The sequence below is a fragment of the Ananas comosus genome, linkage group 4 (genome assembly GCF_001540865.1).
Source record: "Ananas comosus cultivar F153 linkage group 4, ASM154086v1, whole genome shotgun sequence".
Taxonomy (NCBI): domain Eukaryota; kingdom Viridiplantae; phylum Streptophyta; class Magnoliopsida; order Poales; family Bromeliaceae; genus Ananas; species Ananas comosus.
This window is the reverse complement of record NC_033624.1, coordinates 2,237,804-2,263,823: the sequence shown is the minus strand read 5'-3', so window position 1 is coordinate 2,263,823 and position 26,020 is coordinate 2,237,804. Positions and strand designations below refer to the sequence as shown.

Sequence of the window (26,020 nt, the reverse complement as noted above, 5' to 3'; positions counted from 1 at the left end):
ATTCATGCAGTTACCACCCGTTAAATTAATTTGGGTTAAACATGAGTTAAATATCTACTAGATTTAAAAAAAATCAAAGTACTCATTTTGTCCATAACTTAAAAGCAAATAAAAATATCGGTGATGGTAGAAGTGTATATTTGAAAAAATCAAAAATCAAAATAATTTTTGTGCTCCTAACTTAATGGTAAATAAGAAAAATCAGTGATGGTAGAAGAGTATATTTGAAAGGGTAAAATAGTAATTTCACATAAATAACGGTTATTGCTAATCGTTCGTTTATTAACAGAATTTAACTCTAAGGTTGAAATATGTTGGAACGTAAAAAAGGTATTTTCAATATTAGTCTTCTAAAGGGGATAAATTAGAAAGTTGAAAACTTTTCAGAAATACATAAGCAATTGTCCCTATAAATAAATATATAGATATAAAATAGAGTAATATTATCTGTGTTAGTGTAGATTGTAATAATGGATGTGAGAGAATAAGTTGAAGAATTAAAGTTAAAATCAAATGAATGGTTGTGTCTCTTTGTTGAATTAGTTGTTCTTATGAAAAGATATGTCTTTTCATTTGATGCAAAGAGATGTATCTCTTTACGAAGAGACCTATTTCTTCACGAAGGGATATGAACCTTTTGTGAAAGAGTATATCTTTTCACTATTCGTGAAAGGACGTGTCATTTTGTGAAAGGATATAATTTTAAAAGTTGTGTCCTTTCATCGTAACCATTCACCTCCTATAAATAGAAGATGTTTGTAGTCTTTAAGTGTAATATAATTAATACTTTCTCCTTCCTAATTTTCATATTTATGCTTAAGAGAGAAGTTCTTACGGGAAAGTCTTTAAAAGTGTTGTTTGCAGTCTTTCTCCGGTCTTATGGTATCCTGGAGGTAATTTGCTGGTAACCCGACAGCATACATTCGAGTGGAGACAAATAACACCTTAAAGAAAGTGAACTTACACGCCTCAAGACCATAATTTACTTGATCTCCATTCATATTTTCCAATAATCTGCACATCTATTAACAGGGTCTAAATTTTATACTCAATCCATCCAAAAGAATATATTTTCCTTCTAGCCTTGCCAATTTTTATACTAGTAAGGATAATTGTATTAATAATAAAAATTCAAAAGGATTTATTAACTCTTTGCTAAGTGGACTCCTAGATAGAGGCAGTATTTTTCTATGAGTAAACCATTCATATCAACCTTTTCTCAAATTTTTAATTGGATTTTATTACTATTATTATTTTATCAGTTGAGTCCTCGATCTTTATATTTTATTTCAATAGGATTCCTGTTTTCTATGTCTCTACTATTTTTAACGGAATTGATATGTCACAGCGTATGATAGGTAGAATTAAAAAAAATAATAATAACCCAAAGATGAAAGGTCTTTTGTTGTTTTTTATTTTTCATTATTCCTCCTCATCTTTTGCTCTCCCTCACCCTCTCATCTTTTTCTACTTTTCGAAGAAAAAGACCTTTGACCTTTGACCTTGACCAAAAATTTTGTTAAAAATAATGAAATTATGGACATCAAGAACTCAGTTAAAATGAATTATAAAAATTGGCAACTCAATTGACCCAAAAAAAATGTTAGTAATCTAATTGAAAATTCGAAAAGAGGTTTGGAACCAATGGTGCAATTAATCTTTTTTCTATAGAAAAAAATAAAATGGGGTCAAAATTAAAATTAAGCACGGGCACTTTCCAAACTCGCCGTATTTCTAATGGTTGAATGGACCTGTAGACAAAGAGAGGCTAAAGAAACTCTTCTTTTTTGAACGTGCACCCGAAATAATGAAATTTTATTTAAGTTATTAGCTGCAACACACAATGCATGCACGAACACTATTATCTATACAACTCAGGTATACTATATATATATATATCGTATTAATATATATATATATATATATATATATATATAGAGTCCGGCTGCTATACTATCGGTAGCACGGAGACTTCCGTGCTATCAAGTTGTTTTCGATGATGCGGCTTCCAAATCGACAATCCGCTCCGTTAGACGTGATCTACACCATTGAACGTATTTGGAAACTAAATTTCAGAATTTTTCGACATCATTTGGCTAGTGATCAAAAGATCTCAAAATTGACAATTTTAATGGTAGATGTGATGTATTTGTAAATTTAACGGTGTAAAACAATCCAAATCAGATGAAATTTTTATAGAAAATTCTTTTTACTATTTAGAGTAAGATCAGTATCTCTGATCTTAAATTCAAATCTTCTATCATCATTGTTTATGAGATTTTTATTTTCAGCCGTTCATTTTTAGACTACTCGTTTGATAGGTAAATGATACCAAAAAATTATGAAATTTAGTTTCCAAATGTTTTCAATAGTGTATATCAAGTCTAACGGAGCCGATCGTCGATTTGGAAGCGGCATCATTGAAAACAACTTGGTAGCACGGAGACGTCCGTGCTACCGATAGTATAGCAGCCTAGCTCTATATATATATATATATATATATAGTTGAGCTAGAATACTGTCGAAAGCATCAAGAGGGTGGTGTTTTTGAGTTTTTAGCCATTAGATGGAGAGATATAAGATTGAGATGATGGTGATAGATAGTGGTAGATGATGATAGGTGAAATAGTATTTAATTCAAAAACTATTAATAATCAAGGAGTAAATTCAAGGGCTAGAAATCTAAAAACACCAAAAAGTTAGTGCTTCTAAAAATATTCTAGCTCAATTATATATATATATATATATATATATGAATCCGACTGGGATTCTATCGATAGTACCAAGGATTTGGTGCTATCGAGTTTTCNTCTCGAGACGAGCCCATGAGGCTTTTGTGGGCACTATTCCTGGCGTGAATTGGAAAGTATGAGACATTACTACCTTTTGTGCTTGGCTTTGTTTAAACAAACCTATAGAAAATATATATATATATATATATATATATATATAAAGCTAAAATTTACTCGATCACCTAGTTTATTAATATTTTTTAATATTAAAAAATTTAAGAAGAATTAAAACTTGATAAATTATCGAGTGTAATGACTCAAAAGAATATGTGCTGCGCACTAGTGGACTGGGGTCAACTCTTTACCTTTAATTAAACATTAAAACACTGCTATATTTAGCACACATTGAAATCCAAATGCGTATCAACAGCATCCCTTGTTTAGCAAAGAGTGCTCTGCTGCAGCTACATTGCCCTCCATGGCCTCCTCCAATCTTAATTCACGAACTCACTCATCCCCCCTCTTCTGTTGCATCTTGTTTATCTGCTCATTTTCCATTATAGCACCCCACGCAGCACCACTCTCCTTCAGTTTCAACTTCTCGGATCCCGCCCTCACGGTGACGGATGTGGTTCGTTTGGAGCCCGCTGCCTCGACAAACGGCACCGTCATCAATCTCACGAAGGATGCGCTCGACGATCCCATCACGAATAACTCGGGCCGAGCCATCTACAAAGACTTGGTGCCTCTCTGGGACCGCACCACCGGCGAGGCAGCCAGCTTCACCACATCCTTCTCTTTCGTCATCAAGCCGAGGGACGCCCTCGACTATAACTTCTCTGGCGACGGGCTAGCCTTCTTCATCTCTAGGTACCCGTCCGAACTCCCAAATTTTAGCGGAGGTGGCTACCTCGGCCTTTTCAACGAAACTAATGCTTTCAATTCGCCGGGGAATCAGTTGGTAGCGGTGGAGTTTGACACCCACAGGAATGATTGGGATTCAAACGACAACCATGTTGGTGTGGACGTCAACTCCATCAAGTCTGATTCCTTCCTCAACTGGCCTGAGAGTATGTGCAACAGTAGGAAGGCGACGGCATGGATTCAGTACAACGCTAGCACGACTAAATTGGGTGTGTTCCTCTCGTACGATGACAATCCGACCTTCGATGGTTCGTACAACCTCTCTTGCTCCATTGATCTAACAAAGTTGCTGCCTGAAAAGGTGGTCATTGGCTTCTCAGCAGCCACCGGCCATTACGCCGAGCTACATCAAATCCTAAGCTGGAACTTTGTATCGACTTTTGAACCAAAGAAAGGTACGAGCTCGCCTTCTCCCAATGCCTCTCCCCCGCAGTCTCTCTTTTCTCCTGGGAACCACTCCGTAAATGAAGGATCGAAGAAGAAAAGCAAGATCGCGATTGTGGCAGCATCTGCTGCTAGTGCAGGCGTCGTGCTCTTCCTTGTTGGGGTGGTTTGGGTCTTTCTGTGGCGTAAGAAATCCACCAAGGGTAAAGAAATAAAGGACACGACGAAAGAAGAGGACACTCAGAACAAAGAAAAGCATGAGGACTACGATGAATTGATTGACAATGAGATTGAGGAAGGGCAGGGACCGCACAGATATCCTTACAGCGAATTAGCCGCTGCGACGAACAACTTTGACGAGGCAAGGAAGCTTGGGCAGGGAGGCTTTGGTTCTGTTTACATAGGATTCCTGAATAATCGCCATGTGGCTATCAAAAGAGTCTCCAAGGATTCTCAGCAAGGGAGAAAGGAGTATATATCTGAGGTCAAGATTATAAGCCGATTGAGACATCGGAACCTGATGCAGCTAGAAGGTTGGTGCCACGAACGCGGAGACTTTTTGCTTGTCTATGAGCTGATGCCCAACGGAAGCCTTGATTTCCACCTCCATTGCACGAGAAGCGTGCTATCATGGCCTGCAAGGTACAACATAGCACAAGGATTGGCCTCTGCACTTCTATATCTTCACAAGGAATGGGAAAAATGTGTGGTGCATAGGGACATCAAGACGAGCAACATCATGTTGGATTCATCCTTCAACAGTAAGCTCGGTGATTTCGGGTTGGCGAGAGTCATCAATCATGACCGAACCTCATGGACAACGGCTCTGGCTGGGACGTTGGGATACTTGGCCCCAGAGTGTGCAGATACCGGAAAAGCGAGTACACAGACTGATATCTATAGCTTCGGAGTTGTCTTGTTAGAAATCGCATGCGGAAGAAGGCCTATAGAGCCAAGAGAGACTCCAAACAAGGTTAGATTGGTGGAGTGGGTCTGGGAATTGTATGCTAGAAACGCAATTCTTGAAGCGGCTGATGGAAGGTTGGGCGGCGAATTTGAAGAGCACGAAATGGAGCGATTGATGGTTGTAGGGCTATGGTGTGTCAATCCAGATTGTACTCTACGACCGTCCATCAAACAAACAATCAGCGTACTACAATTTGAAGCTCCTTTGCCCAATCTTCCCCCCAGAATGCAGGTGCTAGTGCATGCAACACCAGCAGGTGCCTAATATCAACTACACCTCCCCATCACATTTTCGTCTCTAACAGTGGCGACTATATCAAACATTCTACTGAACCAATATTTCTGAATCACCTTCTGTAATTTGCTGTAGCTCTGTAAAAGTAGCTCACGTACTTGTTTCATCATTGTTAGCATTCGTTTTGTTGCAATCAGTAGTCCTCTACTGCATCATTTTTACTATGTAACTGAGCAAATTGTAACTCGGCATATCTTACCATTGTGGTTGTGGTTGAATTAGATAGTTATTGAAATTAGACGGTTTCCATTGAAATGCTAATAAGAACTTGTTATCATAATTCAATTTGTCATCAGTTTCAATTAGGGCATAGAGTTATATACGCCAATCAAAACAAAGTACTTTACAACAAAGAATTATTTCAATCAAAACAGCAGCTTTGAACAAAATTAAGAGAGGGCCTACTTTGCATACAAATAAATGAGAAAGCACAAAGGATCATAGTAGCACATTAACCGATCGCTAAGAAAATTAATTTGTACCCCCAAAAAAAAAAGCATTAACCAATTATTTTCTCTCGAGTACAAATATACTGGGTTCGAAATTTTTGAACAGACATGTACATACCTGCTCAACTATGTAACGTTGAAATGAGATCAAACTGAACTTGAAATGTGTTATTGTTTTCTTTACTCCAAATTCAAGTTGTTCATAACAGGGCTAAGGGCACCATTTCTAATTGAGCAACTTCACTACCATCTAAATGGCAATTGTTTAACCAATAGATAATCATCTACTCCAGTTTCTGACAAGTTATATACTTGTATCTGCCAATACAATGCTCTGCAGTAGTCTCCTGGAGCAATTCCTCTTAACAAGTAAAAAAGCAAGTTTTAAATCGCAAGTGTTCTACTACACAGGCGGGTATCATGAAACAGGTATTTTATTAACAGTCGGGAAACACAGGTAAGAAGATTATGCGTTACAGCAGTTCATTTAGGCCGGGGTTGTAAATAGGTTGGATTGGTCATTGCAAGAAGTAACCTGAGAGGAAGAAGACGAAGCCGAGGAGGAGGCCGCCGTAGATGAGGAGGGCCTTCTGGCCGGAGGTGAGGGAGTTGGCGCCGAGGCCGAACTGCTGGTTCTGCGCGAAGCCGGCGACCTCGACGCTCTTGCTCTCGAAGAAGGAGCGGGCGGCGCCGCAGGTCGGGCAGCGCCAGTCGTCGGGGAGCTTGGCGAACTCGAAGCCGGGGGGGACCGGGTACGAGGGGTCGCCGGCCGCCTCGTCGTAGCGGTACCCACACGACCGGCACTCGTAGATGCCGGTGTTGAGCACGGCGAACTTCTCCTCTACCCGGCGGGGGTCCAATTTGGGCTCCGATTTCACACCGGCGTTTTCGGCATCGCCGGGAGGGGTGGTGGTGGTGGTGGTGGTGGTGGTGGTGTCGGTGTTTTCGGAGGGGGAAAGAGGGGTCTCCTCTTTGGAGACGTCGACGGAGGAGATGGTGATGGTGGTGGTGGTGGTGGTGGAGACGAGGCGAGGGGAGGAGAGGGGGAGGGGGAGGAGAGGGAGGTGGAAATGGTGGGGTTTGAGAGAAGGGGGCTTGAGTTGGGGGAAATGGTGGCGGTGATGGAAGGAGAAGGTGGGGCGAGTTGTGGCTGAAGCCATGGGAGGTGTTGTGCTCTCTCTACGCTCTTGTTTTTCTTCCTCGCTTCCTCTCTCCCTGTGGAATGAATAAATTGGTGGTTTGGGGGCGGGATCAACGCCTACAGCTTTCCACTTGTTTGGAGCGAAGAGGAGGAACCTTATCCACCACAAGCATATGCTTCTAAAGGATCCTTCTAAAGGATTCCCATTCTCCTTCGCCCGAAAAAATTAGAAAAAACAAAAAACAAATTTATAAGTTAGATTAAATTTAAAAAAACATGTTTTTTCTCAAAAGAAAATTAAGAGTACTTATATAACAATAGCCACCAATATAAAATAAAGATATACAATTCTATATAATCATCATTTCTTTCTACAACTATTTATAGAAATATTCAAATATTCATGAATCTTGTAGAAGAGAATATTATGCTTCGAGTCCCTTGGAAAAGGATTTGTGCAAGCACCGCAGACAACATATATGAATCAATCAATACTCTTCCAACCACATATGGCGCTACATTATTATTATCTTGAAACTTCCTTCACATCAGCCGCATAAAAAGACAATATCCTGTATGCATTGCAGGAGCAATGAAAGGATTGCGGCCTGGAACATACTATGCATGATTCACAAATAAGGTCAGAAAGTAAGTCACAATGTAAAACAAACAAATAAATCGCCAAAACAGGGACTAATGCACTATCAAAGAACTCGGTTCAAGGTGCCGTTTGGTCCACTTCTATTGCTGATGAAATTGATTTGCCACCGAATCTACATTATCTGCTCCAATCAAGCTTTCTCCGCTTAAGATTTATAAATGCACTTCTGCTATACTACTAATAATACTTGTATTTGCTCAAATTCTTCATATTTCCTTTCAACAAACAGAAAAAACCATGTTCAACAGAGATAACAAGCATTTCAATGCAGTATGCTAACTCTGCCAGAGAAAAATTGCAGCTTCAAACTCTAGAGGCTCTCCAACAAAATAGTCCTGTCTGACAAGTATTATTAATAGGAAAGTAAATTAAAAATGTTAGCATCAAAAAACCTTGCGGCTTTTCTCGACGATTACCGACTGGGGAAGACTAACAAACTGCTCGCAAGATGATAACAAAACAAGGTCGATATATGGAATAATAAACTTGGGAACGAAAATTGAAGCTAGAAGCTTCACGAGCAACTAGCTTTGTAAGCTTCCCATCCTTGAACTCGATACTCTTGTGCAGCTTCAGCAGGATTTTGTGCCTTTATGATCCCACGCCCAACTATAATGACATCGCTGCCTCTGTCACGGATGACCTGCATTTGTAAGGGGAGTCGTAACATAGATGAATAGGCTATGAGACTTTGAAGAAAATCAAGTTACCAAGCAATTGGAAAAAAAAAGAAAAAAAAAAGAACAATGGATGAAATTAGGAACAGTATGAGGTGAGCATGTGATCAAGCGCAATCTAAAAGTTCGTATTACCAGTATACAACCAAAAGGGGATGCAACAAAGAAAAAGCAACAGCTTATGCAGCATAGATTTGTAAGAGGCATTAAAGTGGTGTTAATCTGTGGTAATTCATACTAGATTACTAGTAGGAAATAATTGTAAAGATTCAACTTTTACTTTAGACTCTTCGCTACCATGCGCTCAAGGACATTATGCAAAAGAGCATTATGCTTGACAACAGTATGAAATGATTCTACTATGTACCAACTTTTTGACCAGTTTTAGACCTCATAGCAACTCTCTAAATATTGTATCAAGTTCCTGACCGAAGGATAAATGTAGCAAGAGAAGGGCTTTCACAACAAAACTGTAGAGCCAACTAGAAGGGGTAGCAATCAACCTTACTGGTCATAGTTACAGCTCATGCAACCAATCAACAAGCCCCCAAAAGTTGCTCAAGACATGACAGAAAATTCGAGAACCAACCCGATCATTGTAACTTTTGGCTTGCGTAAAAGAGTGAAATACGAATGAATCAGATAAACCTAGTACGCATCAATAGAGTAGGCTTATGTTTGTTCACTAAATATGATAGAAGTCTACCTAGCTAGCTGCCATACTGCTCAAAGATAAGTAATGACTGGGAATGCTAAACCAAAAAGCTTTTGTCTTTACATATTACAAGTGACACTTGTAATATAAAAGTAGATTTAGTTCAAAATATAAGCAGCTTTGAAGGACACACCATAATCCCGTGTTTTGCTTACAACTAAGCGACACGAAGATAGGCTAATGTCAGCAAATTGGTTCAATATAAAGGGTAAACAATTCTTACCTCTTTCTAAGAAAATCGGTACCTTGTTAAAAAGTGCAAAAGTACATTGACTGGCCTCACCAAACTATAGAAGAATAAACACATGAAATGCTAGAAAAATCTACAACGGTCATGAAATTACTCTGACATGATTCTGACAGCATTAAGAGTAAAGAGAAAGCTCTAAAATACAGCACGCAAAAAGGATAAACATTCAAGAAAAACTTACGGAATAAGGAGTGTTGTATTGCTGGCCTAAAGAATCTCCACCAGAAACCAGTTGTACCCCTGGAGTCGCATGAATAAAGGCCGGATCTACCGACCCCACTTGCCATGAAGCTGGATTTACTGATATAAATCCAATTACAAAATCTGAGTGTTGCTGTGCTATTTTAACTGCAGCAGATGTGTAATCTCCGTGAGCAAGGTTCCCAGCTGAGCTCATTTCAGCGAGCAAAAGCAGTCCCCTGCCTCGAGGCAAACCCTTCAAAATCAGAGCAGACACAGACAGTTAGAAATAGTAACTTCTAAATACATAAATAACCAGCTGATGGCTCGTTTAAATCTTAAAAACCTTCAACTTCAGACCATCCACAATTCCTGGTCCAGATATTATGTGCGCATTAACAATATCAGCCCAGTCCAGTATGCGGAATATACCACTGAAAAAAGAAGCACGAGATCTTATTATGATAACTGAAGCATTGAAGAACAATTCTCAAAAATATAGTGTTCGTAAATAAGGCCCAGAATGACAAAAAGATTGCATTCTCACCCTTCATATTGCATAGTTACTGTATTTCCGATGTCAGCAAACTTACGATCTTCAAAAATCAAAAAGTTGTGCTTCTCTGCAATCTTTGAGACAGATGGAAAAACTGATGCATCAGAAGGACAAAATGGTGTACATGCTTCATACAATAACAAACACACAAGATAGTTTGACATCACTCAAATCATCTTATTGAATAATAGCTTATAATGAAAGTCAACTTATATTAATTGTAGGTACTATATGATGCATCCACAAACTTAAGTGTCTAAAGTAGTCCCCAACAACGAATAGCTAGAAAATACTGGAATAGGCCATGTTGGTCAAAGGAGACATACCGCGCGGAGTTGAGAACCAAAATCTGATGTAAAATCAGGCAATATATCCACATGGGTCTTCAATAAGCAAATCTCTGGTCCGACCTGCAAATCAATTAGGTAGATTTCAGGTAGTAAATCATAGTTATCAACACAAAAATTATGTATCTTACAATTACAGCCAAAGTAGTTAAAGCAGAAAAGCAAAAGGACATGAATGGTGACATAAAACCTATTGCAAGGATTAGCAACTACGACCCAAATTTTTAGTCTTTACTCCAGGGAAGATGCAATCGTGTAATGTATGTTAGGGAAGTGCAACAAAACCTCACCTTTTCAGCGATTTCAAGCAGTTCTTTCGCGGTGCCTACATCGGCCGCCAAGCAGAGATTGGTCTGCTTGGCCTCCATCACCTCAAAAAGCCTCCTTCCCGTCGGATTCTTCGCCGTCGCCGCCCTCTCTCCATACGAAACCCTAACCCTAGCAACCTTAGGCGGCGGCGCCGGTGCCGCGGCGGGGCTCGGGACGGCGACGCTGCGATTCGCATCCAAGAACGCCCTGACCTCGTCGGCCTTCTCCACGCCGAGCCTCCCGCGGGCGACGAGCACGCGGAGCACGTCGGAGAGCGTGGCGAGCGCGTGGAGGCGCACCCCGGCGGCGGCGAGGTTCTGGCGGCCGCCCTGCTCGCGGTCGATGACGACGACGGCGTCGGTGACGAGGAGCCCCTCGGCGCGGAGCGGCGCGGCGGTCTCGAGCACGGAGGCGCCGCTGGTGACGAGGTCCTCGACGACGAGCGCGCGCTGGCCGGGGCGGAAGGCGCCCTCGATGGCGCGCCCGGTGCCGTAGGCCTTGACCTCCTTGCGGCGCATCACCATGGGGACGCCCTCGGCGGCGGAGAGCACGGCGGCGATGGGGAGCGCGGTGTAGGGGACGCCGCAGACGAGGTCGAAGGGGACGGACGCGGAGGCGGCGAGGGAGAAGAGGAGGCGGGCGAGGCGGGAGAGGAGGGAGGGGAAGGAGACGACGAGGCGGAGGTCGATGTAGATGGGGGAGACGATGCCGGATTTGAGGGTGAAGGAGCCGAACTTCACGGCCTCGATGTCGTGGAGCTCCATGATCAGGGCTTCCAAGGAGTCGGCGTCCATCTCTCTCGGATTCGGCGACGGCTTCTTCGATCGAGAGGACAGCGAGAGAGAAGCGGCGGAGATGCGGCGACGATGAGGGATGGGGAGTGAGGAATAATAATAATTAGGATCGCATAGGAGTCGGCGCCGAGTCCTGCTTTGGAGGCGTAAAGTCGGTGCTTTCGAGGAGAGGAGCATGGCGCACTAGAGAGAGAGGAAATATTCGCTCTCGATCCGACGTAGCACTCGTATTGTGGATTTTTAATGGATAATAAAATTAAAAATGTATAAAGACCCAAACAACTGACCAGTCTGATTATTGAAAATTTATATTTAAAATAATTAATTTAATTAACTAAAAAATTAATTAAAAAAATTAAAACTAAGGAAGTGCCCGTTAAAATTTTTTTTTTGAAATTTATAAATTTTTTAAAGATATTTATTGGTGTTATTTGATTGAACTTCTAATATCACTCTCTAATATTTTAAACCAACAAATTCATAGTCCGCTGGTGCACCAGGTCTACGAATGACGTGGCGCACCCGGTCCAGGCAACAATTATGTTTGTTCCCAAGCCAAGAGGAACCATTGGTTTTATCCGCAGCCACCAACCATTCATCAAAAGCTGATTCTGCCTTTCTCTTGCTTGCTTTTGTCTTTTTAAAACAAATTTCACTTCTTTTTTTTTTTTTTCCTCCCATTTTCAACGAAATATTGTTTAAGAAAAGGGTGTGTGAATGTAATCGCATGGATGATCACAATCTCCATCGCAGCTGAAAAAACCGTTCTCACACTTCAAAAAGAGGTAATATGTCGTTATATTTTTTCAATCGTTTATTTGTGTATTACATCAATCTAAACGCAACGTTAGTTAATTGATTAATTGAGAAGGGGCATAAATGCATATGCTTATTCGTTTTTCTTTTTCTTTTTTCTTTTTGTTTTTGTTTTTCAGGGGTGGAAACAAATGGAATTAGTTGTCATCAGAAGCAGATCTGCGTGATCTGTGAAAGAAGAGTATGTAAATGACTACGCAACACGAAATTCATGATCCCTGCTATCTCCCAGGTTAATTATTTCTGTTTTCGTTTAAAATATTTATTGGTATAATTTTATCTGAATTGATGCTAAGAATAAGCATGGAAAAAGGGAAAGAGAGAGGAATTATTTTGTGGTGGTGGTCGAGAATCACTTGGTGGGTGGAATTTTTAGGTCTTTTTAACTTTTGTGGGTGCTTCTGCATAAGAATATGAGAATCTTAATCTACTGTGGAAGATTAATAGTTTAAATGAGTAAACCATTGTAGATTTAAATAGTTATCAATGTATTTGGTACAGTCCATGTTGGGAAATTGATCTGATATGTACAACATAGTCACCTTAGCTCAACTAATTATGATAAGTACATTTTTTCTGAAACAAAAATCAGATGTTACTAAACTTGCAGCATTGTAGTTTGGCTTTAACTTCGTCTGCTGGAAAGGTTGGAAAAGGAATTACTCTGGAGAAATCCGTGACATCTACTAAATCTTTAATTTGTTAAGCTAATAACTTCTAAATTGTGATAGATACAGTACGCATTGATGCAGCAACTAGTCTTTTCTTGATGCTTCATGTTTTGTTCCTGATATTATTAAGCATCGCCGCAATTTGCAGGTTCCTGTAATCCACTGGAGAGGCTGGAGAATCTGTTGAATCAACCGGCTAATCGATTTTGCGCCGATTGTGGCTCTCCAGATCCGAAATGGGTGTAAGTATCAAAATCCGAACATTTGTTCTAAATCTTACCATTTTCCCATGGATTTGTAGTGCTGTAGACTTCAACTCATATGTTTTGTTTATCTTTCAGTTGTCTTTGCCTGGCTGTTGTCAGATTGAGATTTTTTTTTTCTTTTCTTTTAAAGGCAAAGGATTCTGGTGTTGTGTAATTGATAATGTAGCCAACATTTTGACAGGACAAGAGCTAAATAGGTTTTCGCATTTTATTGATATCAATACTCATGTTCTGCAGTTATTATACATAAGAACCACGAGCTTGCGAGTAGGTTTCTAGCATCAATTATATTTACAGATTATTTGCTTTTAGCTTGAAGATACGCATTAATTTCTCTCCTAGTTATTTTTAGTTCCGATACGTCTTCCTCTTTACGGGAACCGAATTACGATTTGTTCAGGTCATTGAGTATTGGAGTGTTTATTTGCATCAAGTGTTCCGGAGTCCATAGAAGCCTTGGGGTACATATAACAAAGGTACCAGACTGTTCTTGATGTATCGACAGAGTAATTATAGGATGCGTATAATTAATGTAACTGTAAATGAAATCATCTGATTCTGCTTCAGGTACTCTCTGTGAAGCTTGACGAATGGACAAACGAACAGGTCGATTCTTTAGCCGACGCGGGTGGTAACTCTGCTGTGAACATGAGATATGAGGCTTTTTTGCCTGAAAACTTTAAAAAGCCACTACCGGATTCTTCGATAGAGGAACGCTCCGATTTTATTAGGTACGATACGGCGAGGTGATGCATTTGTTCTATTGTATATTCAATTTTTGAAATGTTTGAAGAATTCATTCTATTTCTTGGATTTTCAGGAGGAAATATGAGCTGCAGCAATTTTTGAACTCCAATGTACAGAATTCATCTGCAGCATCTCTGAGTTTCAGCACGCACAACAACGGTTCCAGTAATAAACACTATGAGAAGCAACACACGGGAATTCGTCACGGCCTAGGTCACGCTTTTAGAAATAGTTGGAGAAAAAAGGAGTCAGAGCATAAAGCAGTAAAGAAAACGGTACGATCTGTATAAATCAACTCAGATAACATGCTGTTTTCCATTAGACAGATAGTTTCGATTGTGTTAGTTTCAAATTTGCAGATGGGCATGGTAGAATTCGTCGGCTTAATAAAGGTTAATGTCATTAGAGGAACAAATTTAGCTGTTCGTGATATGGTGACCAGCGATCCTTACGTTATCCTAAATCTAGGACACCAGGTAAGCAAACTATGGAATCAAAATCAAGTGTTTATTATGCTGACTTATTATGAATTTCTGGCGATGAAATGTTTCGGGGTTTTCTTGAGCCATTTTTATTGTTGCAGTCAATGAAAACCCGGGTGATAAAGAGCAACTTGAATCCTGTATGGAACGAAAGGCTAATGTTATCCATCCCAGATCCTATCCCGCTGCTCAAGCTGGTAAGTTGTATTTTGATTTCAAAGAGATCGAAAGATGTTTTCACCAAGCACCAAGAAACACATGTTCCTCATAGAAATTCATCAGTTTGATCATGTAATTTGCTCACTTTCTGATGTTCATGTAATGAGCATTTTTACTGCATACATTCTAAGCAAATTAAAGCCTGTTTGTCTCTCGACAACAGCAAGTATATGACAAGGACACATTCTCGACGGACGACCGCATGGGGGAGGCTGAGATAGACATCCAGCCCCTCGTTGCAGCAGCCAAAGCCTACGAGAATTCGTCCATTGCAGACTCGATGCAGCTCGGGAAATGGATGGCGACTGATGACAACACGCTGGTCAAGGACAGCATTATCTCTCTCGTTGACGGCAAGGTGAAGCAGGAGATCACCCTCAAGCTTCAGAACGTCGAGCGTGGAGTGTTGGAGATTGAACTCGAATGCGTCCCTCTCAGCCAATAATCTTTAGAAAGTTGGAGGTTCCTACTGTAGAAGGAACACTTTGTTTATGGTGGTAGATGATAGACATTAATATGTGCCAAAAGAAAGAAAGAAGTGTTATGTGAATTATTCTTAACCTTTTCCTCTGTGGTTTGCACTCATGAATCGGCATAGGTGGTGCCCTCTTAGAATTGATGAAATGGTTGAAGAACTTTGTTACTTCTTATCATGTGATCATGGATGGAACATATCTGTCAGTATCTATGATGTAATAGGAAAAATGAAGTTTTAGATAGAGCATGATGATGATGATGATGATGACAACTAGAAATTTCTGTTTTTGCTTCAGTGAGCAATACTAAGTTCTTGATGTTGCATGCTCGATCGAACGACAGCGGATTAGGATACGCATTGTGAATAGCGAGTTCAGAGAACTTTATGCACAAGGAAACTTGAAATTCCTCAAAAGTATAAAGCATAATGTGTCCTTCCATTATATTTTAATCTTTGAAGTGTGTTGCTTAATCCAGTTGCATAAGGTTGGACGCCCCTTTGGAATTGTGCTTTATAAGCTCTAGGTGGCAGATATTCCCTACATGTACTTCTATCAAGATTGGCTATTCAACAACTCAAACACTACAAATAGGGGTTTTATAAGAGGATTTTGGAATCTTACACACAGGATTGTTTGGTCTTCTATTTGGCAAGAAGCTGTGTACTCTAGCTGCAGATATAGGAAAAATAGAAAATATATCATATCTATTAGATCTTAAATATCTTCTGCAATTGTTGTCTCATTTTGATAGCAGAAAATACCAAATCAACATTTACATATCTACCATAATTTGAGAATTTGCGTGTTCTTTGTGAGGTATGTTAATAAGGTATTAAGGTAAACATATGAAACTCCTAATTGGGTTTCTACTACATTGTCCAAATTTTATGGAAATTTTCCTGGGAAAAAAAAATGTAACAGCTATCTTAGTAGGTACAAAACATTCAACTAGTAACTGCAAAGAAAAACACTTGTCTTGTTGATGTTCTATTGAGATTGGTAAACAAAGTCTCATGATTTTTTAAGTTTACATAATGTATACCTCCAAAGCTTCAATGCTTATGATTCGTGCATTATCGAAAAATAGTCAAAAAAAAGAGAAACAAAAAACTCAAATGGAAAAAGATTTTAAAAGCCTTTCCATCAAGCTTCTCACAGAGAAAATATAGTTTCAGTGGTTTGTGTTTTAGATGAGATAGTTTTGAACACAGCTGGAACAAAGCAGGAAATATTTGGAACCAGCAGTCTCTTTCACAGCACAGAATCAATTAATCAACATCTTCGCGCCAATATCTTATACAAAAAGTACGCTTAAAACAAAGATCATAGGAATGGCATTCACAGATAGTGTCTTATTTACCACATACATCCACAATCGGAAAAAGAAAAAGGAAGGGAACTTCAATAGATGCATAGTGCCAACTCGATTTATCAGCATCCCTACTCGCCAACTTTGTTGGAAAGCAACTGACTATCAGACTAACTCCATATGCTAGAAATTTCTATGGATCACTTTCTTCGAAATTTAGTGCAGAAGTTTGTTGCTCTTCGGCAATCTGTATCTTTGTAAGTCTCCACATTCAACAAAATGGTGTTCTTATCTCTGTTAGCCCTGCACAGAACAAAATTTGTTACTTCATATTACAGCAGCAAATCTGAAAGTTTATGCCAAGAACGTCTGAATACTGCAAGTTTCATCAGCGGAGAAAAAAACAATATACATAATGTGAAAACCACTTCTTTTATAAGAGTTTATTCTCTAGACTCAAAGGGGTGAGCTTTTAATTGGCCTTCTTAATCATTACCTTGAATAATTAGTGCAATGTATAAACGAACATAGGGTTACCAACCTACAAATTGAGTAGAGCCCATAATTCCAATCATTTTTCAACCGCCTCTGAATACAAAGACTTGAGAATATTATAAAGCTATGACAGCAGGCATGCCTCTGCATCATGATTTTCTTCTTTGCTCCACCAGCTCGCATATGGCCAATGGTAAGACATCATTATCAATTACTAGGCAATGCTTACTATCATTGATATTAGGTGTTATGGTGCTGCTCTCATTACTGCTCATGATTTTGTCACGGCAACAATTGGCGAAAGAGAAACATTTAGATCAATTTTCACGAAATTAAAAAGGACCACAACACGTTAGCACTATATGTAATATTGATTAATTTGAACATTACACAACATTATTTACAGGCCATCCTGGGGCTTGTACATGCAAAGGAGTGTATCTTCATTGGATTTCAAACTTCATAATTTTTCACCAAATCCCTAATATGTTTAAAACATCATAATGATAAAGCTATATTTGGAATCTCGTGCACTAATTTTTATCTCGCAAACAAATACTTCTAATCTAATTTGACCATTAATATCCTCAATCGCCTCCTATTTTCTCCACCCAAACAGAACATGAATCTCCTCCTTTTTTATCACATTAGCTTATCTACAAGTACCATGAAACTACAGACAAATTGACAAGAGTGAGGACAAAGTTATCAGCATACAATCACATATTCACAAAATGAATGAGATCATTCAATTCAATTCATGTAACCTTCATGATTACCCACCATTCTATATGAAACAACTGATAAAGGAAAACTACAACACCTTTATTATGAGAATAAACACGAGAAGTGTGAGATGGTAACATAGAGACCAACAATATATTTCCCAAATGCAAACAAATCAAAACATAACTCCTCCAATTATATAGATATTTCAATATTCAAAAGCAAAAAGAGAGAACTCATAATTAAGTGAGGATAGGTAAACACCTCAATAAATACTTGAAACAGTTAGCCTACGGGTAGCGGCCCGATGTCGCCCCTTCTGATGGCGCGGGCGATTTCATCAGCAACAATCAAACAAGAAGAGACCCACCCATGCAACACCATCCATACCATCTTCATCAGATGAATCGTCAACCCCCACGGCATCGCCATTAAAGCTTTCGCCAATTGGGTACCTCTTTCTCCTCTGTGAAACAAGATTATTACCGATAATGAATCAACAGCACCTCCCCAAATTTTTTTATTTCTTTACAAAGGTTTTGGGGTTAGAGATTGCAAAACAGAGGGGCGAACAAAGCCCAGATCATTGAATTACGAAAATACCTCTCAGATCGGCCAAAAAGGGCATCTTTGTTTTGGATGGAATAGATCAACCAGAAGGATCAGGCAAAGACCCAGTTCACAAAAAAAGCTCTAGCGAAATCACAATTGATGAATTGAAGGGAAAAAAGAAACACCTTAATGCGCACAACAGTTAGATTTTCTTATGCTTTTATGCTAATCAGCTCACACACAAAAAGCAGATCAACAAATCAACATTCACAAAAAAAAAAAAAAAAAAAAAAAAAAAAAAAAAAAAAAAAAAAAAAAAAAAAAAAAAAAAAAGAATAAGAAGAAGAAGATTACTTTGAAGAGAGGAAGAGAGGCCAATCCTTTAAAAAAGGCTTCTTTTGTCGAATTCGATTAGCATCTGAGGTGTCCCACCCAAAACCCTAATGCAAGAAGGTGTTTCTGTTTAGGAAGACGAAAGTTTCGACAGCAGGCTAACCAAAGGATCAGGAGAACAGACTATTGTCCTCTTGTTTATTTATTTATTTAAGCACAGTTTTGTTTCATGAGATACAGTTCTGACTTCAGAGTCGGACAATTGACACAGTAACACATGCCCGGTTGGAAGCGGACAAATAAAAAAAAATAAAAAATACTAATTGTACGTCTTAAAAAAAATAATGCAGCTTACACTTTTTTAATTTAAAATTTTAAAGATTTTTTTAAAAGAATTTTTAATATTAGAAAATAGTTGACGCGAAAATAGTGAATATTGTTTTTGTGAATCAATGGAAACAAAATTTATATTATTTACGTGCAAGTTAATAGAAGTGATCAAAGTTTTCTAGCATATTAATAATTACTATCAGAAAAAAAATATTATCAGCTGAATCTCCGTAAATCTGAAATATTTGACAATAAAAAATGATGTTTTCTGTTAGCAATGGCACTTGCATCAGATAAAAGTTGGTGGTTTGAGTGGGCAACAATGTATGTCGAGAACGCACCTATTTTATGATCAGATGAGGAGTGATTTTGGAGGCTTAATTTGTATTGCATTTAACGCAGTATATGTATTTAGTTAATTAAACCGTTAGTTTTTTAAAAAAAACTGCTATGCTACTATGGATATAAAGAACTCATACATACCTTTAATTTAATGTGTCTAGTGTACTTTTTAATATATTAATAATCTATAGAAATAATATAAGGGAAAAATTATAGCATGCAGTATATAGGACAAATAATTACGCATAGATGGCTTGACCGATAAATCAATCAACCTGAACTCGCCTACTCGGCTTAAAGGTTCGATCAAATTAGAGTGGAATTGGTTTGGCCCAAACGAGATGCAAGGACATTATTAGGTTGATAAGAATGACATAAGCCAATAAGCTAAAAGCATAAAGGGACCATTTGGTTGCTTGTAGTTGGATTTTTGGACAGCATAATTATAATTAAATTTAAAGGGACTGTCCAAAAATCCTGCACTAGCCACTAAGCTAAAATTGTTCATGAGATGACAATATTATTATTAACCCTTAAATGATATGATTAAATCCTAAAAATTATAATTAAATTTAATTTGAACAACATAATTAAATATTAAATCCTGAAGGGCCCGTTTGGTTCGAGTTATATATGTAATATTACAAAGTATCTCGATGTATCCAGGTATTTTGGATTTCGGCGTGAGATTACTATTAATGTTGCATTAGAGCGTTTGGTTTAATATAGTAATATAATACTAGATTACAGTATTTATAGCATTAATATGTTTTGTTCAGTTTATAAAATTTAGTAATTCTGACATAAAAGTATAGTTTTTTCCAAAATTATCCTTGTTGTGGTCATTTGAATATTATTTTTTACGGAAATGACGAATAGAGGGAAGGAGATCGTGATGATTACTTGGGAGGACGACGCAATAGAAGATGATAGGTGTTCGTGCGAGAGAGAGAGAGAGAGAGAGAGACGTCGAGAGAGAGCGAGAGAAAGCGGCGTGCGAGAGAGAGGGCCAGGGGACGGCGAGAGAGAGATGAAAATAATGCTGTTAATTAGATTTTGGGTTGTTGGAGGGTAAATTTGTCATTTTACATAATATGTAGTATTAACGGGTTTCAGTAATGCAAGATACACGACCCCCCTCCCGTTAATATTTTCGATGTAATCCTGCTCGATTTGTAATGTTACATTAACGACTAGATTATATAGCGGATTAACCAAACACAGTTATCCTGACAGGATTGCCTGTAATCCTGCCAGGATAACTCGAACCAAACGCACCCTAAATGATAACCAGTAATCATCGCTTATTCCAATCTTACATACAGAGTAAAGCCAATATACTTCAAATTCTTCCCAATATTTGAGCCAAGAATAATTACCATTAAACAACACTAATTCCATATCACTATCTCCTAATTCTTATTGAACAACACTATAATCCCATCTCATTATCTCCTATTATACCAACTATATATCATTTTGATCATCCCGACATGGCCGGGTCAGAAATCTTCATCGCCAACGCTAGCTGCGGCACCTGATTCGATGCCGAGCAACAGCGGAGCGACCAGTACCCCCGGTGGCTGATCGACATGACGTTGGAGAGCGAGAAAAAGCAGAGGGAACTCGGCGCAGCGCGGTCTCGGATCGGGCCAGTGCCTGCTCTCCTCTGCGGGAGCAAGAAGCACACAAATATGTTCGACCCAGTAGTCGTCGCCATCGGCCCTACCACCGCGGCGAGCCGCATCTGTTGGCCATGGAGGACCACACGAAGAAGGCCGCCGTAGCGTTCATGAAACCGAACGCGCGCGCATTCTTCAACAAGGTCGTTGAAATTGTTGGAGAATGCAGGGACTGCTACAACGGGGGCTCGCTCCCGCTGATGAGCAAAGATGAATTCACACGCATGCTGTTCATCGACGGTTGCTTTATACTACAATTCATCGATCAGGCTGTGAAGAACGACATGAAGGATTTCACGGTGAGCGCGCACCTGCAGGGGTTCATCTTGCGGGACATGTTCTTGCGGGAGAACCAGCTCCCGTACTGCCTCCTCGAAAAGTTGATGGAGGCGAAGAGCGTGGATATCGACAAGTTCGTGGATCAAGTCGCGGACACGCAAGGCCAGTGGCAGAAGATGGAGAAAGAAAACAGCAGTAAGAGCATTGACGGGGAGCACGAGCACCTCCTGGCGCGACTGCGGATGCGGCAGCTGGGGCCGGGGGACCAGACCCCACAGCTGGCGTGGGGGAGCAACTGGCAGTCGTTCCGGTCGGCCAAGGGGTTAATCGAGAGCGGCATCAAGCTCCGGTGGGAGAAGACCAGCTTCCTCCACGATGTCAAGTTCACGCCGTGCCTCGTCTGGGGGAAGCTGTCGCTGCCGCGGATTGTCATCGACGACCTCACGCGATCGCGGCTGCTGAACATGATCGCGCTGGAGATGTGCAGCACCGCAGGCGGCGACTATGGGATCACGTCGTTGGTGTGGTTTCTGGATCTGCTGATCGACCACGCCGACGACGTTAAGGAGCTGCGCCAGGCCGGGGTGCTGCTGAACGCGCTGGGGAGCGATGAGCAGGTCGTGGAGATGTTCGACGAGATCGCGACAGACCTCGTCCCCGACCAGCAGGCCTACAGCACCGTGACGCAGTCCATCAACAGTTACTATACGTTCAAGGCTAGGGTTTCGATCTACAGGATGCTGCACAGGCGTTTCGGGCAGTCCCTGGTGGGCCATCGCCTTCCTCGCGGCGGTCGCGCTTCTGGAGCTCAGCGTGGTGCAGACCGTCTATACTGCGATACAAACTGCATGTGTTTGTTTGTACCAAGTTCGTCCGTACTATTTGTTTAATTTTATCCCGCCACTAGCTACATTTTTGTTATTGGCAGCTCAATTTTTTTATAGAAATTTACAAGTTTTTATATTAATTAAATGTAAAATATTTGATTAAAAATTATGTAATTAGTAATTAGTAATTAGAATATGTGAGTATCAGAAAAATATTTATTTTATAGAAAGGTACTGTATTGATACGCAAATATTTTTGTAAATGACATACATCAGAACTGTAAGGCTTGTGTAAGTATTTTTATAAATGACACATATTAATACAGTAAAACATACATCGTGTTATATTGTGCTGGCAAGTATTTCAAATTATTTCGCATCACGACACTTAAAGTTTTAATACTCTTCATCATTCTCAAATTTGAAAGTGCCAAAATAAGCAGAAATTTGAAGAATAGCAGCATATGCGAACCAACATACCATTTAATTTCACTGACATCAATAAAAGCATTTATAAGCCAGCAGAAAAGAACTTTGACCACTTATCATTCCCCTGCTATTATCAAAATTTATCTCCTCTTCACTAATTTTGCTTAAGATGTTTTTCCTGTTCTTTCTTGAGTTTTTAATTTGTCTTTGTGGAGGTTTTAATGGCCATGTGGGCTGCATAGTGGTTTCGAAGATAATGTCTCTAAAGTCTACACTTCTCTGCATATATATGTATTATTATACATACAGTAACCTTCAATATATATATATCTCAGGACATACATACCATTAGATCTACCCTTGTGATCATTTTCACCCGTTAGATCATACTATTCAACCAACCACCCACTCAACCCTAGAGGGCCCACATCATCCTAACCGCATATCTCTTAATCCAATGGCCAAAAACTTGGTAGCACCAGTGACTTGGTACTATTAATAGTATAGTAGTCTAGTTCTATATATATATATATATATATATATATATATAACCATACCTTGCTTAGTATCCCTCTAGAGCGAATAAGCTTGATATTCTCCATATCTACTCAAGCTCGATCAACCGGAGATTACCTCAGTATAATTAAAATTTAGATCATGCTTGTCCCTTAGCATTCTATTGAGCCAAAGAGAAGATGCTTCTCAGCAGCTTCGATAATTTAAGTTTTCCGCGTCATGAAGTTAAACAGTTTAAAAAAAATTCCAAGAGTGTTTAATTTTTGACATGTTGTTTTACTCGGAATCCTTATTTCCAGATCCATGCTTACCAAGGTATTTTTCAAGGATGCACTAAAATGTTTATAGAGCATTAAGATTTAAAGAGAGAGGAAGAAAGAGAACGGTGAGAACAGATAATTACGGTTGTAAGAGTTATTAATTAGTTAGTATAAATTTGAAATATTAGGAGAGTCCGATTACGGTGCTTTCAGAAGTATAAAAAAATTGATGTTTTCGACTTTTCAATTCTTGAATTAACTCTTTCACTATTTTTAGCCCTTATATTAATATTATTTTTCTAGAGTGACTACTAAATCTTAAGAGGACCAATGCTATCTTCTTTATATTTTCGAAAGTATAGTAACTCTGCACATGTTAGAAAAATAAGTATATGTTACATTACGTCGTTTCAAATATCAAAAAATTACAGGTGAAAAAAAAGTTAGTTAGTATACTTTCGAAATATTGGGAGAATCGAGATACATTACAGAAATTCAACATATTAGGAGGATAAAATTAGAAGTAAATTAACAGATACATTTTAAAAAAAAATAAAAATAAAGCTCACGCTTTAACAGTGGTATAGAATAGTGAGTATGAAATAAATCAACTTCACACAAAATAACTGAAATCAATCACACCGAAGCAAATTTCAGTACAAACCACACACTTCCACGCTGCAAACCCTCACACAGGCCAATATGGCCAAGCCAATATATATTATTTTAAGCAAACACGAAACTCTGCAACACAACAAACACATCCAGTCCAGTATAATCCTGAGCATTTTTATTTTACTTTTTTTCTTCAGACAGTGGCATGCATGCGACGGTCGGAGAAAGAGGCAAATTAAATTAAGCGAAGAGAGACGCCTCAGCCCCCTCCCACCCTATATATAATTTGCTACTTGGAAGGTGGGTGGACTGTGTAGTGAGTCTGTATCACTGAGAAGATGGTCTGCACCACGGTGAGCACCAGAAGCACGAACGCCGCAAGGAAGGCGATGGCCGACCACGGGCTGCCAAAGTGCGTGTGCACCATCCTGTAGATCGAAACCCTCACCGTGTTCCCGTAGTACGCGTTGATGTTGTTCATCACGCCGCCGTAGGCCTGCTGGTCCGGCACGAGGTCCGTCGCGATCTCGTTGAACAGCTCCGCCACCTGCTCATCGCTCCCCAGCGCGTTCAGCAGCACCCTTGCCTGGCGCAGCTCCTTAACGTCGTCGGCGTGGTCGATCAGCAGATCCAGAAACCACACGAACGACGTGATCCCGTAATCGCCGCCTGCGCCGCTGCACATCTCCAGCGCGATCATGTTCAGCAGCCGCGATCGCGTCAGGTCGTCGACGACGATCCGCGGCAGCGACAGCTCCGCCCAGACAAGGCACGGCGTGAACTTGACATCGTGGAGGAAGCTGGTCTTCCCCCACCGGAGCTTGATGCCGCTCTCGATTAGCTCCTTGGCCGACCGGAACGACTGCCAGCTGCTCCCCCACCCCAGCTGCGGGGTCTGGTCCCCCGGCCCCAGCTGCCGCATCCGCAGCCGCGCCAGGAGGTGCCGGTGCGGGCCGTCGATGCTCTTACTGCTGTTTTCTTTCTCCATCTTCTGCCACTGGCCTTGCGTGTCCGCAACGTGATCCAGGAACCTGTCGATGTCCACGCTCTTCAACTCCATCAACTTCTCAAGGAGGAGGTACGGGAGCTGGTTCTCCAGCAAGAATATGTCCCGCAATACGAACCCTTGCAGGTGCGTGCTCACCGTGAAATCCTCCAGCTTGTTCTTCACGAACTGATCGATGAATTGTAGTACAAAGCAACCGTCGAAGAACAGCATGCTCGCAAATTTCTCGTCGCTCATCGTCGGGAGCATGCGGTCGTCGTAGCAGTCCCTGCATTTTCCAACAATTTCAATGACCTTATCGTAGAATGCCCCTGTGTCCAGTGTCGCGAACGCAGCGGCGGCCACCTTCTTGTGATACTCCATGGCCAGATGGGCCTTGTCGTGGTGGTAGGGGCCGATGGCGACAACCACCGGGTCGAACATCTCCGCGTGCTTCTTATTCTTGCGGAGGAGATCCGGAACTCTCTGGATCAAAGGCTGGCTGCGCGACCTGTTCAAGTTCGGCATCTCGATCAGCCATTCGGACTTGCTCAACGGGAGGCTGCGCGGAGCCACCATATTTTTCGACCCAGAATTGGATGCGGTGATCTCCGCCACCGGCGCCGTCATCTTCTCTGATCTGGACAGTCTCCGGTAGCAGATGGTGTGGCCCCTGAAGGAGTTGTGATAGATGTGGAGTTTAAGAGTGCATGGGACGTGACTAGCAAAGGGAAGAGGAGTGAACGTAAGTTCGCCTTTTTCCTTTCTTACATTTGAAGATTAGAATAAGCAGCAACTTTGGCTGCAGAGAAAAGCGGCAGCACAAGACAAAAAGAGGGAAGAATTAATTCCACTCACGGGTAAATTGCACTGCAGCCCCTGAACCCCACTTCAATTAATAATAAATTAGCACATTTATTATTAACTTCTAGAATTAATAACTCTAATTACTTCTTAGTTAGATTAATCTAGACGTACCAATTAATGATTAATAACTAAAAAATTATTAAATTTAGTAAATTTATACGTTAAATAAGTTACAAAAATCAAATTTCAAAAAAATAGAATTTGAGGGATCTTAATTAAAAAAACAACCTAGGTTCAGATTTCAAAACGTCCCAAAGTTTGAGGGGTCTCCGTAGGAATTGACCCACCGTTTAATATCTGCTCAGTGCAGATAATTTTAATTTGATTCCTCTCTACCATCCAAGTTAGCATTATAAGATTTACAACATAGTCCAAGGATTATGTTTCCTATAAAATTCAAATTAAGTCTTAGT

The 26,020-nt window shown here is 40.2% G+C and overlaps 6 protein-coding genes and 1 long non-coding RNA gene across 7 annotated transcripts; 3 read left to right on the top strand and 4 right to left on the bottom strand.

Annotated features, from left to right (window-relative positions):
- Positions 3,211–5,556, top strand: LOC109708743 (L-type lectin-domain containing receptor kinase IX.1-like). Its single transcript, XM_020230563.1, has 2 exons — positions 3,211–4,051; positions 4,127–5,556. Exons 1-2 carry the CDS (start codon positions 3,211–3,213, stop codon positions 5,269–5,271), a joined length of 1,986 nt encoding a protein of 661 aa, XP_020086152.1. The 3' UTR covers positions 5,272–5,556.
- Positions 5,904–7,579, bottom strand: LOC109709539 (rubredoxin). The gene has a single exon (XM_020231821.1). The coding sequence runs from the start codon at positions 6,908–6,910 to the stop codon at positions 6,269–6,271; it is 642 nt and encodes a 213-aa protein (XP_020087410.1). The 5' UTR covers positions 6,911–7,579; the 3' UTR covers positions 5,904–6,268.
- On the bottom strand, positions 7,868–11,602 carry LOC109709537 (uridine 5'-monophosphate synthase). Its single transcript, XM_020231819.1, has 6 exons — positions 10,568–11,602; positions 10,257–10,340; positions 9,922–10,004; positions 9,721–9,808; positions 9,376–9,630; positions 7,868–8,195 (listed from the first exon to the last, which is right to left on the bottom strand). Exons 1-6 carry the CDS (start codon positions 11,555–11,557, stop codon positions 8,067–8,069), a joined length of 1,629 nt encoding a protein of 542 aa, XP_020087408.1. The 5' UTR covers positions 11,558–11,602; the 3' UTR covers positions 7,868–8,066.
- LOC109709538 (probable ADP-ribosylation factor GTPase-activating protein AGD11) lies at positions 11,987–15,336 on the top strand. The gene is made up of 9 exons (XM_020231820.1): positions 11,987–12,165; positions 12,316–12,428; positions 13,016–13,109; positions 13,534–13,609; positions 13,701–13,864; positions 13,954–14,155; positions 14,240–14,356; positions 14,464–14,559; positions 14,745–15,336. Exons 2-9 carry the CDS (start codon positions 12,386–12,388, stop codon positions 15,024–15,026), a joined length of 1,074 nt encoding a protein of 357 aa, XP_020087409.1. The 5' UTR covers positions 11,987–12,165; positions 12,316–12,385; the 3' UTR covers positions 15,027–15,336.
- On the bottom strand, positions 16,290–17,848 carry LOC109708477. Its single transcript, XR_002215749.1, has 2 exons — positions 16,911–17,848; positions 16,290–16,672 (listed from the first exon to the last, which is right to left on the bottom strand). It is a non-coding gene; the product is annotated as an uncharacterized LOC109708477 (long non-coding RNA).
- LOC109708742 lies at positions 20,904–21,998 on the top strand. Its single transcript, XM_020230561.1, has one exon. The coding sequence runs from the start codon at positions 20,904–20,906 to the stop codon at positions 21,996–21,998; it is 1,095 nt and encodes a 364-aa protein (XP_020086150.1).
- On the bottom strand, positions 24,013–25,300 carry LOC109708741 (putative UPF0481 protein At3g02645). The gene has a single exon (XM_020230560.1). The coding sequence runs from the start codon at positions 25,266–25,268 to the stop codon at positions 24,045–24,047; it is 1,224 nt and encodes a 407-aa protein (XP_020086149.1). The 5' UTR covers positions 25,269–25,300; the 3' UTR covers positions 24,013–24,044.